This window comes from Aedes albopictus, chromosome 3 (genome assembly GCF_035046485.1).
Source record: "Aedes albopictus strain Foshan chromosome 3, AalbF5, whole genome shotgun sequence".
NCBI classification, from domain to species: domain Eukaryota; kingdom Metazoa; phylum Arthropoda; class Insecta; order Diptera; family Culicidae; genus Aedes; species Aedes albopictus.
The window spans coordinates 312,017,013-312,037,153 of record NC_085138.1 but is presented as its reverse complement, the minus strand read 5'-3'; the positions used below and the strand labels follow the sequence as shown (position 1 = coordinate 312,037,153).

Sequence of the window (20,141 nt, the reverse complement as noted above, 5' to 3'; positions counted from 1 at the left end):
ATGTTCAACAGTATAAGAATTGTGTCACAAGATGAAATAATACAAAAAATGCTTTGCGATATTTCCACCAGAACAGATAATTGCTTTTTCCGTGCTTGTGAAAAGTGTGCTTGTAATGAACACATTGAAGAGGAACTTACATTGATATTAGAATCAAATGACAAAGAAGAGATTATATTTCAGCAGTGGTTGAATACTGATCGCTGTAATTTAGAAACGATTATTAAACCTGTTGATGAATTTGTTCCGTATCTTGTTGATAAAATTGACAAACTTATAACACACGACTTTATTCATAAACAACAATCATCATTTCTCAGAAATAAAAAAGATACATTAAAGGATGATGAAATTCTTGCGATTTGTGATTTCTCTGAAAACTATTCATTCATAATTCAAAACGCTGCTCAAGGATATCATTGGAACAACTCGCAAGCAACAATACACCCATTTGAAATTTACTATATGAAAGATAATAAACTTGTAAATGTTAGCTTCATTATCATATCGGAAGTAATGGCTCACGATACAGTTGCGGTCCAGTTGTTCATCTAAAAAATGATAGATTTTATAAAACAATTAACGAACTTTTCTAAAATTTATTTTATGTCTGATGGGGCAGCATCACAATACAAAAATAAGAAGAACTTTGCTAGTCTATGTAGATTCCAGTCAAAGCATGCATTAAGAGCAGAATGGTATTTTTTTGCAACGTCCCACGGTAAAGGTCCATGTGATGCTATTGGTGGCACTCTCAAGCGAATGGCAAAGAGAGCAAGTCTTGCTCGAGATTATGGAAATACCATAACAACTCCACGAGAGTTATATAACTGGGCAGTTGTACAGACAGATAAAAATATAACTAAATTAAATTTCTGTTACGTATCCACTGAACAGTACATTAAAATGTCAGAAGATCTCGAAGAAATATATAATAACGCCAAAACAATACCAGGCACTCAGAAATTCCATAGTTTTTGGCCTATTCCTGGCGACAAAGTAAAGGCAAACAGGTATTCTAATTCAGAAGATGAACCAAAAATATTTAGTATGGTCGGAAAAAAATAGAAACGAACATGTTTGAAATTGGCTCTAAGACACACATATATATATATATATATATATTTGAAAAATTCATAATTATAAATAATTGTATATTTAAAAGTGCACTTCAATACATATTGCGATCAAACATTACATTTCCTAAGAAAATACATTTGTAATATTTTGAAGTTTTTTATGTATAGGAAAACCCTTCCAAATGATTGAATAAATAACACAAAATCTCCTAGAAAATTGAGTTTCATTGGATTGTGGGATTGTTATGGCCTTCACTGGTTTTATTGTTGATAACAAAATACACTGAAAAAAAAATCATTCGAACAAGAAAAAGTTTTTGTTAGAAAAACTTTTTTTCCTTAAAAGTGCCCATCTTGTGATGTATGGACGGTTGGTAGGGAACATAATTACCTGTCTTGAGACAAAATTTCATCAAAATCAAAAATGGTGTTTTTTTTTAAATCAACTTTGAATTTTTAGAAATGATTTTTTTCAGTGTAGGGCTCATTTTGGATTTTTTTTCAGTATTTTTTTCTTAAAATTTGACTTATTTTGTGATAATCACCCATACAACACTTTTTTGTAGGAGTAGTCATTTTTTGATTAAAAACATTTTTAAAAAATCCATAAAAAAGTTTAGCCCTTTTCAAAAGTCAGTCGAGAAAAATATTAGAAAAATGAGTATGCAAAGTGGCTTATCTGGGCAAGGTCTACACACCAAGAAAGTTTCGTTGTAATCTGAGAGGGTGCTGCCAACATTTGTTCGAGTTGGCGCGAAATCCGTCATAGGTACTTTTCAAACGTTAAAAAATGTTATCATGGATTGAAGCTTTTTGGATCTTTCTCGAAAAAATGTATTTTTTTACATCAATGGTTTTAAATTTCACTGTTCGACAAAAAAAAACTTTTGCCGTGATCAGAGACCCCATTAGTAGGGCATCGAAGCGCATGAAAAATGTAGAAAAATTCCATTTTCAAATCTGTTGGAGCATCCCAAGAAACTTTTTGAAATGAGTTTGAATTTTATTCATTTTTGAAGGTTTGACAAGAGCTTTAGAAATCATCATAAACACATTTGAAATACAATATCTTTGAAATGCAGTTTTGTGCACCGCTGAAATTTTCACAGATCTGAGAAGTAACTTTAATAAATAACTAGTCAAAATTTAGGCGTAATAGGCTATACGACATTCCATTTCATTGATACATATCCGGGAAGAATCAAATATGACTTATATAATACAAATCCTTGAAGTTTTCTCTTGATTCAATCACAAAAAGCAGCCCCTGTCCTTATCTAATCATAACAAAATAACTATTTTACTTTGATTTGAATTCAAAATGCTACACTTATGATCTAAATAATTGAATTCAATTTTTCGAGAAGAAAATCCGGTCGATTTTTCAAAGCCTGTGTAAAAATAAAAATAAAATCTAATACCTACATTAATATTTTGCGATCACTACAAAAAAAAAAACGTTTGCAGTGTTTTCATGGGTTGTCTATATTCACTTAATGTTTCGAAGAACCTCCTAGCCATACCAAGGTGGTAAAATTGATAACTTTATTGAATAAAACAAACCTATTTCAATACAATTAATTGAAGCTGGCATTGCGCAGAAAATATGGTTTAAGTTCACGACTGTTCAAAACAATTCAACCCTAAAAAAATGCAAGCTAAAAATGAGAAAAATCTCCATTTACTATTAGTAATCGTTGTTTTCATCACATTTTAGTTAGTTTCACAATACAGAATTTGTATGTTGGGGCATTACCATTGAAGACACTTTTATGAAATTAATTGAATTTGTCATGTAGTAAAATATTTCCAATCTTAATTTCAAGCTCAATAATGTCCTCCACGATTGTAAAACTGCTTTATAAGTTCCAGCGGCATAGGGTCAGGAACCATTTGGGCAGCATCACCTATTTTAGGCACTTGTGTCTATGACTCAGTCAATTTGGAACCGATTGATTTGATTTTTGAGACACGATCAGATACGCATAGTATCTAGCTATGTGTTGTAACGTTTTGACGTTTTTATTTTTTTTAAGCAAAATTGTTTTTGCTTTAAGGTTAGTTTTTGGTAAATATTTTGTTTTAGTAATTAATGAACTGCATTGAAAAACGCTTTGACGTTTTTCTCTTTTTAAGTAAAATCACGCTTTGAATTCATTTACAGAAATATGCCATAAAATAATTATCGCTATAATTTTAAATTGTTTAGATTAGATTCGACATTCAAATTCGTCTTGACTTTGCTCGTTTGAATTAGAAACTAGAGCTATACGTGTATGTTGGTTTGTGTCTCGGCTAAACCAGCTGCTATAAAAATGACGTAGTGAGTGCAGTGATGGCTCCTAAATATACATAACTCTTGTAAACCATCTTGACGAACCTAGGAATGCGCCAATAATTTAGATCGCCATTCGAATTCTTCGTTGGCGCGACTATTCGAATAATAGGGGATTGTTTAAGAAGTTTATTTAAGGGAAAATTGACCAAAGCTCGATCATTTCGTTCATCATAAGGCTGGTGTGTGGAAGTAATCGCGGTTTTTAAGTTTCGAAAAGTGAAGTAGTTTTTGATTAGTTTGTGCCCTTCGTTTGCGTACCGAAGGTAATTTTAGGTAGAAAAGTGAATTCGTTTAAAAAGTTTAAAACGGTTTTTTGTATCTTTTGTGTTAATTTAGTAAAATTGTACGTGTTTTTCCGGTCTGTGAGACCGTGGTTATTCTGCGTTTCTTCTACACTTAGTGTGGATTTGTACATAAAAAGGTAAATATAGTGTTTTAAGCAATTTTTGACTAGTGATTAATTGATACTGTTCGCGTTGGACTATTTCCAGCGCCAAGGCGCTTTTTATTGTACGGGCTGGAATCAGCGAATTAGTGTGACAAGCGGAGTCAATTAGGGGTTACCCGAGGCGTCCCTGGCGCCCTTCTCGTCCGAGGACTCGGACAGACATTCTTGAGCTCGGGAATCCGCAAAGGCCCGCCTTTCGAGGTAGCTAAACGGAGCGAGGTGAAGTTCGTTAGATCACGAACGAAGTTCTCCGGCGGTCGCCAATAGCCGTCGTCAAAGTCTACCTCACGCTACAACCCCCAGGTGGACAGAGTACCGAGAGCACGGTCCGCGTACGTAGCCAAGTGTCGTGCGTGGGACCGGACCTTATCCGAAGGCGAGGGGTTTCATTTCATCGCGTACGGTGGAACCCACAAGGAGAAGCCGTACGAAGGGTACGTTGGCTCTTTGTCCCGAGGAGACGGTCATAACCCGGGAAGCTCGACAATCCGTCGCAGCGAAAGCTCTCGAGGAATCGATAAATCGGAAGCCTTCCGTCCAGCCTCCACCTCCTCCGCACCGATATTTCGGCCATACTCCCGAGCTCTAGTGTCCATCGCTGCCGCCATCACTACAGCGTCAGCGGCCAAGCATCGTCATCGCCATTGCTACAGGGATCGAACGCAACAACAGACATCCCTCGTCCAGCTCCGGCAAGGGCCGGAAACGTTCGTCGTCGGAAGACATCGAGACAACGCTTCAGGGTAACAAAACCTGCGCAGGTACGTGGAAACCTTGTTTCATGGCCATGATTGTTTCCATTTTTCCCAACCCGTAAACGTTTGTAAATAAAAGGTCCAACCCGAATCAGTTTGTTCAAAATAATTTATGAATTCAAGTTAGCAATTTTAGAATAAATCCGTTTTAAATAGTTGAACTGAAATTCATCTTTTTCACAGTAATTTATATCGTTACGGTTGAGGTAAATTGACCCTCTAAACTTCCACCTTCCATCCCAAGCGTACGAATCGAAAGAGCTTAGGTCGGGGTTTTCTCCATCGTAAGTGGGCAGGGTAAGGTGGCGTATTTCCGGGTTCGTTGGATAATAGTGAAGCCGTTCACGAGTCCCCTGAGGGGAAAGTCTTCAAAGTCGGGCAAAGTCAAAACGACAGGTGGTCTCTCGAGTTTCGGGAGTGGCGCTTAAGCCATCTTGTTTCAAAAACCTCGTGAATATTCTTGAACGGTTACAGTGTAACAATTCAAATCAATCGGTTTGGAATTGAATGAGTTATAGCAGCAAATGCCCAAAATAGGTGCACCTGCCTAAATTGTCCTAGACCCTATTTGTTAATATAGTGTTAAATATTATCTATCCAGAAGCACTAGGTCGTTGGAATTTGAATATATTTTCTGCATCGTATTTAAATTTTTAAGAACATGGAACTGATTGATATCCACCAGGTTAAGCAATCTGGAACGGTTACTTAGGTACACACCAAATCATTGAAAAGCATTCTCATCCATATGCGATATATGGATATTTAAATTTGAGACTCGAAATTCGATCAAAACAAAATACTTCCTTGAATTAAGTGGACGAAGTGTATTTTGCCTGAATTGTGATCCTAATCCATCGAATTCAAAACCGCAGTTTATTGGTATTTAAACATGATTATGAAAGTAACATTTGATGTCAAATGTTACAATAAACTATTCATTTTCATAAGCGACATTTTTTTTTGAAAACTGCAATTAGAACATTAAATTTATTTGGAAAAGTTTTTCCTTAAAACACTCATACTGACCTCAATGAATTAATCTAACTTTCTTCCTGTGGATCCTTTGTAATCATATCCTAAAATTTCTCGTACAGCTTTCCAGAATCATACTTACTTAGTTAAACCAGATGTTTGAAATACAATTTTCATCTTCTTCAGTCGGAGACTGAAAAATACATTAATACTAGAAAACGGACGTCACATCTAGTGACCCTTCACTAGGTCTTGTAAAGAAACGTTTTCTCCTACTGGAACGGAAATCCATCCAATATTCCTATGTGCAAATTCTGGTGTATGCCGATGATGTGATAGTAATTGCTAAGGGGAAAAACTTCAGCTTAGTACGAAAAATGCTTAGAAACGCAGTGTCTGCTGTGACTGACTGGACCACAAGCGTTGGTTTCGCCATTGCTCCTGACAAATCCAAACTTCTGCATATTTGTCGATCAACACATCGTTTGCGGGGCCGAGCCATCAAAATAAATGGCACGCCAATACCCCGTGTTCGAAAGTTAAAAATTCTTGGTGTTTTAGTGGACTCGAAATTGAATTTCCTTCAGCATTTCGCCGAAACCAAACGAAGCTGTACACAACGGATAAATATTCTTCGTATTTTGGGTTGCCGTCTAGAAAGAAGCAGCAGATCAACGCTTCTTTCAGTAGGTGAAGCACTTGTATTTTCCAAGCTAGCATACGGTATTGGGATAACCAGCCGAAACCTCGAAGATCTAGAAAGAATACTCGCACCAACCTATAACGAAATCGTTCGTCAAGCGTCAGGGGCCTTTCGTACTAGTCCCATTGTCGCAGTTATGGCTGAATCAAGTTGTCTACCGTTTCGCTTAAAAATCATCCAACGCCTCGCCACTTTGGCCATACGTCTACTAGAAAAAACCGCGACAGCAATACATCTCCCCGTGGTGAGAGAGAAGAGCTGCAGATCTAGTGCAGGAAACCACAGGATCGACTATTCCAAACGTTAGTCCAATTATCAGATTAACAAACCGAAAGTGGTACATAAAATCACCCTCGATAGACAACACATTAAGGAACAGTATCAAAGCGGGTAGTTCGAGTTAAACAGTTGTGCCTAAGTTTGCGGAGCTTATTAGAACGAAATACTCAGCCTATAATAAAATATATACTGATGGCTCCAAGGGATCGGAGAAGACGGGTATTGGAATATGTAGCGCAAACTATAAGTTCTCGGCATGTCTTCCTGAGAGTTGTAGTGTGTTTTCAGCCGAAGCCTATGCACTGAAAGAAGCAGTAGCAATGGTAGCAACTAATGAGCCGACGTTGTTAGAGACGAATGCCCCTTCAGGGTAAAGTCTCTATAAACAAAAAAAAAAAAAAAATGAGCCGACGATCATCTTAACCGATTCAGCGAGTTGTCTGGACGCCATTCAAAAAGGGAAATCAACAAATCCATGGGTCCAGGCTATCGAACGTGATTCTTTAGAGAAAAACATTGTGTTTAGTTGGGTTCCTGGACATGCAGGAATTCATGGAAATGAGGAAGCAGATAAGTTAGCTAATGAAGGACGGAGCAAACCCCCAATCGGAATAGCAATCCCAGCTCAACATGCTATACGGTACATTAAAAATCTCATCTGGTGTGCCTGGGAACACGACTGGAGACAAGCACGGACACAGCTCCGTCAAATTAAACCAAGTGTGACAAAGTTTCTCGACAGATACAGCGCATCTGAACAGCGAATTTTAACAAGGTTACGAATCGGTCATACTCGCATCACGCATTCGTACTTGATGGATAACACATACCAGCCGGTATGCAGATTTTGCGGAACGGATCTTAACGTCCAGCATATCCTCGTCGACTGTTTTGGATTTACTTCAGCTAGGAGAAATTGTGGAAGTAGTGGAACTCTTTCGGAAATTCTTAGAAACGATGACAAGAAAAAAAATCAGTGATTAAATTTATCAAAGAAATTGAAATGTATAAAAGTATTTAGTTTTAAGTTTTGCCCGACACGAATGCCCACTTTTAGGTAAAGTATCGTAAATAAATAATAATAATGCAAAATGTGAATTTAGATAATAAAACACCCCTATTTTAGACCTCCCTGAAGAAGGCCCAAACCAAGGGCCGAAACGTCGGATGTAATAGAATCACCCCGCTCATAATTTTCCGGACCGAAAAGCCAATTGCAGAGGGATAAATTCTGCCTATCAGTCGGTCGTTTCCACAATTAGCTTAATAATAATAATAATCTAATATTCCGAAGCGTTCGAAGTATCCGAAAGACTGACGCTGCACGGCATTAATGCATAGAAGTTTTTTAAATGGATATGAATATGGGCGTGCTTTATGGGATTAGATAAAAAAAATCTAAAAGATTTTCACTATATGAGTCAGAGTTAAGCCTTTGCGGATATGTATCGATGAAGCGGAATGTCGTAATAGGCTGAAATTTTGACTAGTTATTTATCAAAGTTGCTTCTCAGATCTGTGAAAATTTCAGCGGTGCACATAACTGCATTTCAAAGATATTGTATTTCAAATGTGTTTATGATGATTTCTAAAGCTCTTGTCGAACCTTCAAAAATGAATAAAATTCAAACTCATCTCAAAAAGTTTCTAGGGGTGCTCCAACAGATTTGAAAATGGCATTTTTCTACATTTTTCATGCGCTTTGATGCCCTACTAATGGGGTCTCTGATCACGGCAAAAGTTTTTTTTTGTCGAACAGTGTTTTATTGTTGATATCCAAAGATTTTCTGCTTCTGTTCTGAAGATATCTCTGATTAGATGTATTAGAGCCGATTTGGATTGAAAGAATAACACATTTAGTAGTGTCTGTATGATATTGTAAATTTGACTTATTTTCCTCTACATGGGTCAAAATGTCAAACCAGTATAACTTTATTTATCGTGAGAAAATATTACATTTCATAGCGTCGTATCAAGTATCAATATATTGTTGATAAACGTTAAAAATTTTATTCAATTCGGTTAACTGGTTTTCGAGATATGACAGTTCAAAAATTAGTTGTCTGAAAATAGTGTTTTACCAGAACGGTTATAACTTCGCAATAGATTAACCAATCGAGCTCAAATGTGTGCCAATCATGCACATATAATAGAGTTGAACAAACAGTCAAAATTTGAGAATTTTTGATGCACTCTATGAAAAGTTACAGAATGTTGAACGTTTTTGCGAGAGAAAAAAAGATGCATATCCTAAACATTTTGGCCATCCCTTGTATGAGGGTTTGAACATTTTTGACACTGGCGCCGCCTAGCGGCCGAATCGCGAACCAAAGTCGTTCTTAACCTTCTGAACAAATTCGCCGAAGACACTATACTTCTACCTCATCGGGATCTTGAGATATACGTTGTGTAAAGTATGTGGCCAATGTTGGTACCCCAAGACAATCCGGAGTAACTCCGGAAACATGTGGACCAGGCACCCGGAATCCTAAACTAGAAAAGTTTTTCGGAAAGTTGTGAAAATTTCATCAAAATCCATCGAACAACAAAAAAGTTATGAATATTTTTATGCTTTTCCAAAGGTGAACAAAATGTACGTTGGCTGGATGAAAGGTTAAGAAATTTCCAAACTGACTGCTTATGGAATCGTTCAGAGCTATTACCGAGCAATCACAGTAATTGACAAAGGGTTTTTCCTAAGAAATTTCTGAATAAAAGTTCAATAAATTTATCTAAGAAAATCAAAATGCCGAAAAATAATGTGGAAGGAAGAAAGAAGTTGCTGCTTTTTCCAAAAGTATAGCCAAGAATGTTTCCAGAAGAATTGCCAGAGAAGTTTTCAAAGGAATTACCTGATCGATTCCCAAAAGAATAACCAAAGAAGTTTCAAAAAAATATAAAAAATACTAGAGAAGTTTTAGGAAATTTGATAAGTGAAAGATTCCTAACGAAAGTCTCAAAGTGAGAGGGGTAGAGGTAAAAGTAGTGAGAAAACTCCACTTTCGAGTAAATTAGGCTCAAAGTTTTTACAAACTTTTTATCCCATAAAAAAATTATGGAGCTTCAAATCAACCCGAGTTTCCTCGATTTATTGTAATTTTTCTTATTATGGTAAACATAATCTTGAAAAAGTTCTGTAAAGCTTAAAGACCCCTTTGAATCTTAAAAGTTTTCAAGAGAATTTCAGAGGAAATTTGCAAAAGCATTGCTGAAAATCTTTTCAAAGGAATTCTCGAAAGATTTCTCAAAGTAATACCTTTTTAAAATTTCAAAGGGAATTACTGAAGAAATTCCCGAAAAAAATGGTAAAAGAATTCCCAATAAAATAAAGTAATTTTCAATTTCTAAAGGAGTTGCCGACAAATTTTCAAAATCAATTGTCTGAGAAAAAAAAGGATAATCAAAGGAACGGTTGGAGGAGTTGCCTGAGCAACTTCCAATGAAGTTGCTTAGAAAATTCCTAAAAGAATTCTCGGTAGATTTTTATTAAAGGAATCAACTTAACTATTAAAAATTAAGTGAAATATGATTTTTATGAACTTATACCTGCCTTCAAGGATAGTTTTTAAGCATTTGCACTATGGTGCACTGACAGGATGGTATTTCCACGAATCGATGAAAAAAATCGTTTAAGGTTAAGCCTAATGAAGGTATTAAGTTTTATTATGAATCAAATATCCAACGTTTTGCTGAAGGATGTAATGATTAGTGATCTAGGAAGCGATGTTTCAAGTTATTTAAACGTAAGGTCATTTTTTTTATAAATTTTCTGTTAAAAATTCAGTTTTTTGTAGTTTTGACAATTGCTAAATCAACTCCAAATTTCTGTGGTTGGACAGTATGAAAACAAATCTCTATATATTTTGTTTTTTTTTAGAGCGGTGTTTAGACAGCTTCTCCCAGAGAAAACCCACGATTTTCAAAGATGTATGGGAAATCGCTTGAGAATTAAAAAAAAAAAAAAACATTTAAATCTTTAGTTATGCAATCCCAGTGTCCCCACTCTCAAAGAAAAACTCAAAACTCGCTAAGAAACAACTAGTTTTGTGTTTTCTTTTTTCGATATGGAACAAGCTAAACAGATAATCTTATTCAATATTAGAGTGTCCATTTCCCGGCCAATTTTCTTGTCCCGGGATTCGGGACAAAATACTCAGCTAATCCCGGGAAATCCCGGGATCCCGGGATTTTTTTTAATTTCAATAAAAACCTAGAAATTTGTTTTGTTTTGCTCTTGTGCAGTTCAAATATTATTATATATTTAACACATTTATATTTTGTTTTCATTATAAGCCATTTTATCCAATTTTTTTACAATGTAATGAACCATTATTCTATGTAAAAAATCATCTATAAAGAGAAATAAAGGATCAATGTTAGTTCACCAAGAAATGTCTGTTTTAAACTCTTTAGTAGTTAATTTATTGCAAGTTAATTTTCTACAAATATCTTATATTTTGAGTGGAAAAAGCATCATAATCCGTCCTATATCGCTACGGATAATGTTTGTATTTTTGGTGCATTGTAAAAAAAAACGCATCTGTTCAACCTCATTGCAATTTTAGGGAATCTTTTGAACTCATAGTTTTATGAATATTTCAATACAGAAGTTTGACTTTTTTTTTAGCAATTGCGGTTTTTGAATAATTTTAAAGACGTTGTACTCGTTTTTGAGATTCATTAATTCTCTTCTAAGAAAATCGGATAATTTACATAATATAGTACAAGTTTGGACTCAGGTTTCCAAACATTACAATGTAATATAATATTTGGGTCACGTCCAGTTAGTTCTTACCGCCACTGAATAAACCAGTATAATTGAAAATTTAATGTTAAGGCATTATATAAAACCAAGGGCCCATATAGCCACAGCTGTAAAGGCGTGGGTATCCAGCATGACCATGCTGGGGGTGACGGGTTTGATTCCCAGCCGGTCCAGGATCTTTTCGTAAAGGAAATTTACTTGACTTCCTTGGACATAGAGTATCTTCGTGCCTGCCACACGATATACACATGCAAAATGGTCATTGGCAGAGGAAGCTCTCAGTTAATAACTGTGGAAGTGCTCATAGCTGAGAAGCAGGCTTTGTCCCAGTGGGGACGTTACGCCAAGAAGAGAGAGAGAGATAAAACCAAATTTGTCGTGAATGTTTTCTTAAGTATAACCTAGTGTCCAAAGCCCAATAGGTAGTATGTGAGAAAACCGATAAAATTCCAAAAGTGAAAACAAGGTTTTGCTTAGATATTTGGCAGTTTTAGCTACGAATGATCTTCATTCCGGGATTCCCGGGATTGTCGGGATTTCTAAAATTATATCCCGGGATTCGGGAAATCCCGAAATCATTCAAATCCCGGGAATTCTTGTCCCGGGACGTCCCGGGAAGGACACTCTATTCAATATGTAATCCAATAACAAAACAATTAGTACTTTATGAGTTCTCCACATTGAAAACAAATTGGTTTTCCACCACCCAACATTGTAACTTTCCACGTCTTCAGAACCTAAAGAGACCACCATGGTGCAATGCAGGCTCTCGCTCTCAATGGGCGACATTCTGCACACGTGTCAAACCAATATCTTTCGCCATTATATCACCCCGTCAAAGCCGTAATCCTTCCCACAAACAACAATACCACAGCAGTAGGTAGGTACCGGCCCGGCCCGGTCCGGCATCATCCCTGACCTGACAGCGCCCTAATCCCAAAACCCTTGAGTGTAACAGTCACATGATGGTCACATTTTCTTATACGCGGTTCTTTCTTTTGCTTTCCATTCACAGGCTCATCGATAGAGCGTTTATGTGATATTGCGGCAACGGATCCAACGGTGGGATACTCGCCCCGGCCTAATCCGATTGACGACAGAGGACCGATGATACGGGCGGCACGGACTCTGCTCAGTTCGGTGACGCGGGTCCTGCTGCTGGCCGATATCGTGGTCGTTAAACAGTTATTATTAGCCAAAGACAGGGTAAGTAGCGGTGTAAGAATGCGGTCAAGCTACTACATACGGTCGGCGCTCAGAAGACATTTGACGTGAAAGTGGTACTTGTAGGTCGATTAGTGCAGTTTATGGCTTCTATAATAGGGCTCCATTATTTCAAAAAAGCTAACTTGTTTATTTGTTCGAAGTTGGTTTGTGAGCATTTCTAAATCATGTGAAAATGGCGACTTTAATACATTATCTGTAGGATACCAGATTTTAACTGCGATGCCTGCGGGCAGTGCTGAAAAATTCATTTCGTCACATCTAAATTCAATCACCTACAGCTCATTTCAGAAGCTGAACCTAAGAATCTACACCAGTTCTGCAAGAAAGTCACGGAAAAACGATATTTTTCGACACGAATGTTGTTGTTTTTCGGATAACCAACCGAAATGATATGTTAGACATACGTAATGCCTGAAGTTCATAGGCAGTGTTGTAAAATGGACAAATTGAGTGGAAAAATTGCGAAAAAATCCACGTAGTTCTGGTGGGATTTGAACCCACGTCTCCCCAAGTTCGCTAGACAGGGCGCGTTAACCAACTCCGCCACAGAACAAGTAACAATTCTGTGAAGTAGAAAGCCAACCTGAACCCAAAGCCCACCTCACCCACGTTCTTTCCTCGCAATTCACCATCTTCTTCGGTCCTTAGATGTCCACTTCCAACACTCTCTGAGCGTGCCTACGAACAACAGTGAGAGCAAGTTATTTTTTTTAGTGTCGAGACTTTTTGCCTATCCACAGCACGTGCTTATCCACAACGTGGGGTGAAGTGGGCTTTGGGTTCAAGTTGGCTTTCTACTTCACAGAATTGTTACTTGTTCTGTGGCAGAATTGGTTAACGCGCCCTGTCTAGCGAACTTGGGGAGACGTGGGTTCAAATCCCACCAGAACTACGTGGATTTTTTCGCAATTTTTCCACTCAATTTGTCCATTTTTCAACACATATTGTGCCTATGAACTTCAGGCATTACGGATATTTTTCGAATATTTATGGTAAATGTCACGGACTACCTTCGAAAAATGCCAATGATATTCACGGTGAATATCATTTGGCATTTTTCAAAGGTAGTCCGTGACATTTATCTTAAATATTCAAAAAATAGAGGTTTTCCGTGACTTTCTTGCAGAACTGGTCTTGCCGCACAAGTTTTTCATATACCACATTCTCAGGTTGAGTTTGAGGTTGAGGGACGCAGAGTGCTCTCGGTCTCTAGTAGCAACCAGTATACTCTAACATTCCTTTCCCTTCCCAGCTGACTATAAGGACTTGGCCGGCGCCGTTATTGATCAAATATACATGAGCAGCTAAAATTGCACTTTGAGAATAAGTGGAATGTCCCAGCCCCTTATTCAGTTGGATCTCAGTGCAACTGGTACCAGTTCAGATCAATCACGGAGGAGCAACCATTGACATGTATAGTCAGAATTGATCGTTGATCGTACCACATTCTCAGGTTGAGTTTCTAAAATGAGCTGTAGATGTTTGAATTTAGATATGACGAAACGAAATTTTGTAACCCTATTTAATGTTCATTGTTGTATTTTATTACACTCGGGAATGAAAGGCGTTTCATGCCATATGTCTAGAAACATTCAAGCCACCTATGTTTGGATAGAAGAAACCCTCTAAAATAACTTGGTATGAGATTATATCATTATAGCAATCGTGTCGAGCAATGCACATAAGAATGCATAACCGTAGGCGAATAAACCAAATTAATATTTAAAAACGGTAAGTAGTGGAAATTTCCACCTAGGAAAGCCTGCAATGCAGATAATGTACCACCAATGAAAATTAAACTTCTAGATGAGGTTTCTCTCTCCAAAACTGACCTCTAAAAAAAGACAATAGTACGCACTTGTACACGATGAGGTAGTTATTGCGTCTTAATTTTTTAGCTCGACCCAATTCGTCTCGCGCTCGTCCTATCATTACTGGTGGAGTGCTCAGATCGATAAGATCAGTTATAGCGTGATTTCAAATCTATCTGAATCAAGTTGAAAGTTTAATCATTTGTGTCTTTCTCGAACTAAAGTCGAAGTAAGTTCGCGATTAGAGTGTAACTTCAAATTAAAATTACATTTTATGTTCATTTTATAGTGAATTTGGTGAGTTAACTAAAATAGTTAAGGAAAAGCTTGAGAATTGTGAATAATTTGAAGAAACCGATCAGGTAAGCTGGTGAGCAATTGGACTTGAGTGAACACTAAATTTTGAACACGTTGAACAGGCCTAGCCCGAAAACGTGGGCGGTTTATCTGGGGTTATCCCGGGTGGATTTTCCCAACCGAAGCCAAGACGTGAACCAGTGGCCGATCATCCAACCGTTCATCCGTTGATCGAACGCCACGTGCTCGATTGTGGTGAAAACCAGAGAAAATAGGTAGAGAAGCGAATAGTGTGAAGCCAAAAATACCTTATCGAACCGTCAAACTGGTATCCTAATGAACAAAATCAACAAACCTTGACGATTGCCACAAAAGTGAAGATAAGTATTGCACTCATTTCAAACAAATTTTCACCAAAGTTTCCAAATATTATGGATAACAGTGCAAACAACATTGATTTCTTGAATTAATGAAAATTGTTCCATTTTGGAACATCAGTTTGATAATTCCTAGTTAATACAAAAACAGTATAAAAAGTTTTCAAATGCGGTATGCGCGATAGGCACTACCTTCGATGGGTGGATTAATCTGCTTTGCGACAGTTGCCAGCATCCGAGCAATGAAATCAAAACAGAAAAAGTGTTGCCGTTCAGGCGGCTGTTCACTCTTCGCTTCTCTACCTATTTTCTCTGGTGAAAACCAAGCCGAGGAACTCGAAACGTATCAAGGCGTGGAAGCGAGCTACGCATCAACCGCTCGAAAGCTCCACCAGGACCGGGGACGCATTCACCCCGTATCGGCCCACGCACGAGTTGGCTTTTACGGGACGTTGTTGGAGGCGACCACGTGTTTCGCCAAGCTGGTTCGTCGCATCGGTGTCTCGTCGACCATCTACGAGGACTTGCTCGAATCGTCCGACGTGGGAGCCGCCTTTCGCCGAAGAATAAGGTCAGACCATATCATTTGAATACGATTGCGCAACGTATAAACTAGTGTACTCGAATATTTAAATCAGCTCGAACCGCCTATTTGACGAGCTCGATTGTGACGTCACGGTCCGTAGCCAGTTTGTTCTGATTAAGAATAAACCTGAAAAGTAGGAATAATTAGAACCGAATGGATTGTAAAGCTCATTAAATTTGCTTTAATTTTTTTTTTTGAATTTCGTTGATTTTGAGAATAAAGTTTACTTCGAGTTTAGTAATCTCTTCACCAGACCGTGGTCGTCATTTGAAGATTCAAACGAGTTTGTTTGAGCTTAAAGTTACTCGAATCACTACCGATCAGTCCTGGAGAGTCCTCCAATATAATAGCTTTTTCTTTTTTAATTTTTCTTTAGTTTTTTTGAATTGGTTTGGTTTATTTGCGTCGCGTCGTTTGGGTCAAAGTTGGGATAAGAAGTTCTGCTAAACTGTTTGGCCTGCCCTGAGCAGGAGATCTCATACCGGGTTTTTGAAAAGAGGTAACGGTCCTTCTAGATGAGGGTGGCGCTTAAGCCGCTATCTTCGTGAACAGAACGAATTGTTACAATTTTCAGCACTGCCTGCGGGACTTCTGAAAATAGTTTCCATCGCATTTGGGAATGCAGAAAAACCGTTGATGTTGGCGAATGGGTTTTTAACATCATTCGAAATAAGCTTCACATGGGCGTTTCAGGGTACCGTCGATGGGGGTGACAATGGGTCTGGGGGGTGAGATTGGGTCGAAACGGAGAAACATAAAATTTGAAATAGCTCAATAACTATCGCTAATTTATATTGAAAACTTTATATTATTTCAAAGGGGAGATGTTTTTTACACGTCATGATGCAGAATAATATGTTTTCCAACAATCGTTTTTTGTTAAATTTGTGGCTAAACTTATATGATGAAACTACTAGTAAATCACTCTGAAAAAATTTCTCCTTCGTAATGTTCAACACAAGTACCTAACAATAAATTTTCTTATAAGTGGTTAGCTGTAGGTATTATCTGGTTGATGTAATGAAAAAAGCGGGCTGTCATTGCTTTTTTATTTAAAAACTTAATATTTTCGACCCTATGTCTAAATATTAAGAATGGGGGTGAGATTGGGTCAAGCAAGTTATCGAGTGCACATAACCTTAACTAAAAATTCAACTTGTTATCCTGTCCCCATTTGACGTTAGAGTGGTGCCATGTTTACCGTATTTTGACTAAAGCACGCTTTCTTTCAAAAATATGTCGAGAAGCGTCAAACGAGTGTGTTAATACGTTTAGTGCCTAAAATCATTTATAACAATACACCCATGCGTGTGGACAACTCCTCTAATCATCAGCTAATCTTTAGTGTACTGCAATATCGTAAGCTCACAAAATAGACTTAACATAATATATTAACGACCTTCTATCTTGAGATGAAGTGATTTGCTTTAGCAATGGTGTCAGGCCATTCGGCCGAAGGTCATTAGGCCGAAGGCCATTCAGCCGAAGGTCATTAGGCCGAATGGTCATTAGGCCATATCCGCATATCATTCTGTTGCATACTCTCTTCCGCCTGAGCAATCACATTTTCCTCGTGCTCTTTTTTCTTCTTGCGGTGGATTCGTTTTTCGGCTACTCTTGCTTCCCTATACCGCTCCCTGCTGTGCCGGGTCCCCGACACCAACATCCGGCTTCTGGCAACATTCTTCTCGTCCGTTACTCTTTGGCACTTCTCGTCGAACCACCCGTTTCTAGGTCGTCTTTGAGCAGTACATATCACCTCCCGCGCTGCTGTACTCATCGCTCCGTGGATAGACTCCCACAGAGTGTTGAGATTATCGCTCTCGTTGATCTCACTTAGCCGCTCGTCCAGCTTCTGGTGATAGTCAGCTACCGTACCGTCTGCTGAAAACCGCTGGATGTTGAAACGCATCGATCGCCGGTTCCTTGACTCCGACACGGTTCATAACCGAGCTAGAATCTTACTTACTACGAGATAGTGATCTGAGTCGATGTTGGGACCTCGAAAAGCTCTAACATCAATTACGTCCGAGAAATGTCGGCCATCTACCAGCACATGGTCGATTTGGTTGCAAGTCTCGCCGTTTGGGTGTCTTCAGGTGTGCTTGAGGATATCCTTGCGTGCAAAGTAGGTGCTACTAATGAGGTGAGTATATTCCCGTGATTATCTCGGCACATGTCGGCTTGTGGCACAAAGCCTTTGCGCGAGCGGTTCAGCTTCTCGTAGAACTTTCTTGTGTCCCTAGCGCGGAACAGGTCTTCCATCGCTTCGCGATCTCGTTCTTCCTGCTGGCGCTTCTTCATCCGGAAGACTGAGTTCTTCCTGTTCCGCGCCTGTCTGTAACGTGCCTCATTCGCTCTCGTACGGTATTGCAGCATTCTCGCCCATGCTGCATTCTTCTCGTTTTTCAACTGTTCACATTCGCCGTCGTACCAGTCGTTTCTATGATTCGAAGTCGCGAAGCCTAGGACTGTAGCTGAAGTACTACCTATGACACATCGGATGTCTCTCCATCCATCTTCAAGTGTAGCTGCGCCAAGCTGCTCTTCCGTTGATAGGGCCACTTCTAGCTGCTGTGCGTAGTTTTGAGTCACTTCTACGTTACGCAGCTGCTCGATGTTGAGCCGCGGCATTCGACTTCGACGCGTGGTAATGATTGTCGAAAATTTTGAGCGCATACATACGCTCTGTGGTATGTGTGGACATTGGTTATATCCGAGAAGAATTTACCGTCGATTGAAACGTGGTCGATTTGGTTTTCTGTTTGATGGTCGGATGATCTCCAGGTGGCTTTGTGGATATCTTTGCGGGAGAAGGTGCTTCGGACTACCATACCACGGGAGGCTGCAAAGTTTACGCATCGCTGGCCGTTATCATTCGATACGGCGTGCAGGCTGTTTCGCCCGATTACCGATCTGTACATTTCCTCCCTTTCTACCTGCGCGTTCATGTCGCCAACAACGATTTTCACGTCACGCGGCGAGCAACCATCGTATGTTTGCTCTAACTGCGCGTAGAACGTTTTTTTCTCGTCATCAGGTCTCCCTTCGTGTGGGCAATGGACGTTGATGATGCTGAAGTTGAAGAAACGGCCCTTAACTCTTAACATGCATATCCTTGCGTTGATCGGCTGCCACCCTATCACACGTTGTCGCATCTTGCCCAACACTATAAATCCTGTTCCCAGTTCATTGGTGGTGCCACAGTTTTGGTAGAAGGTAGCCGCTCGATGCCCGCTTTTCCACACTTTCTGTCCAGTCCAACAAAGTTCCTGCAACGCCACGATGTCGAAGTTGCGGGGATGTAGTTCGTCGTAGATTATCCTGTCACATCTTGCGAAACCTAGTGACTTGCAATTCCATGTTCCAAGTTTCTAATCGTAGTCCTTATTTGGTCGCGTGGGTCTTTGTCGATTGTATCGAGTCGTCTTTTCTCCTATGTTATTCGAAATGGGGATTTTTACGGGTGCCTTATTGGGCCTACGCCAACACTTTTTTCTCGCCGGAGGACCATCGTGCTAGTTCTGTGTAACGTCCTAACCAACACTGGGACGACCACGCTGATGGGACTACCACCTTGGATCTAGCTGGACGTGGTGCAGCGTTTCTTACTCAGCCGCTGGATGCCAGAACAGACGCTGTTTGAGCCGCACCTCCTTGGTGAATAGACGCTTGGGTCGTACCTCCTCAATCTAGCTGAAGTCAGAAGGACAACAGTGCCCAGACTGCACTGATTAGAGAATATTAGAAAATCGCAACAATTGGAATATCGGGGATAAATAACACTGCTCGACAAAATTTTACAAAATTTAGTGTTATGGGAAGAGAAAAAAAATAACAGGAGTTTGGGACCCTAGAAGTGTCATAGTGAAAGAGTTTTTGGAAAATATTGGACCGGGCCTTCACAGTTTAAAACCGAAGATTGTATGGAGAACTTGGGGTGTTCAATTGATATGTGCATTAAAAAGGGCAGTGCATATTTTTAGGCGTTTTCGGTATTTGGGTTAGTTTCGTTATTGTCTAACGCCTAAATATAAGCACAGCGCGTTCTAATGCACATATCAATTGAACATCCCAAGTTCTCCATACAAACTTCGGTTTTAAACTGTGAAGGCCCGGTCCAATATTTTTCTAAAATTCTTTCACTAAGACACTTCTAGGATCCCAAACCCCTGTTATTTTTCTGTTATCTCATCCCATAACAAAATTTAGTGTTGAACGGTGTAATCATGCGCGTTACTACAGCAATTTGCCTCATCTTCAGAGTCATGCACGCTGTCTGTAGTGCATAACAAGCGCGCCTTACATAGAGCCTGAGGGGCCAAACGCACTGCAGCGTGCTGTAGCTACGTGCATGTAGATTATGACAACAAACTAGCAATGCTTGTCTTACAACTAAACGAGAGGATAAAATATCCTCTCGAGATGCGATTTAATGTTGAAAGACACTAAGTTGAGAGTAAAAAGGGGATAAGCGAAAAAATAAAAGTAAAACAATTTC

General features: G+C 39.0%; 1 protein-coding gene across 6 annotated transcripts in view; it reads left to right on the top strand.

The window, feature by feature from the left end:
- The window catches only part of LOC109431036 (alpha-catulin), a 451,899-nt gene that overhangs the window by 331,143 nt on the left and 100,615 nt on the right, over nt 1–20,141 (top strand). For all 6 annotated transcript variants that reach the window (XR_009995646.1, XR_009995645.1, XM_062842487.1 and 3 more), the window contains exon 3: nt 12,358–12,548. Coding sequence is in view for 4 of the 6 variants with exons in the window: in XM_062842487.1 (XP_062698471.1) it covers nt 12,358–12,548 (191 nt within the window). In the remaining 2 variants the exon portion in view is untranslated. The remainder of the gene's footprint in view (nt 1–12,357; nt 12,549–20,141) is intronic.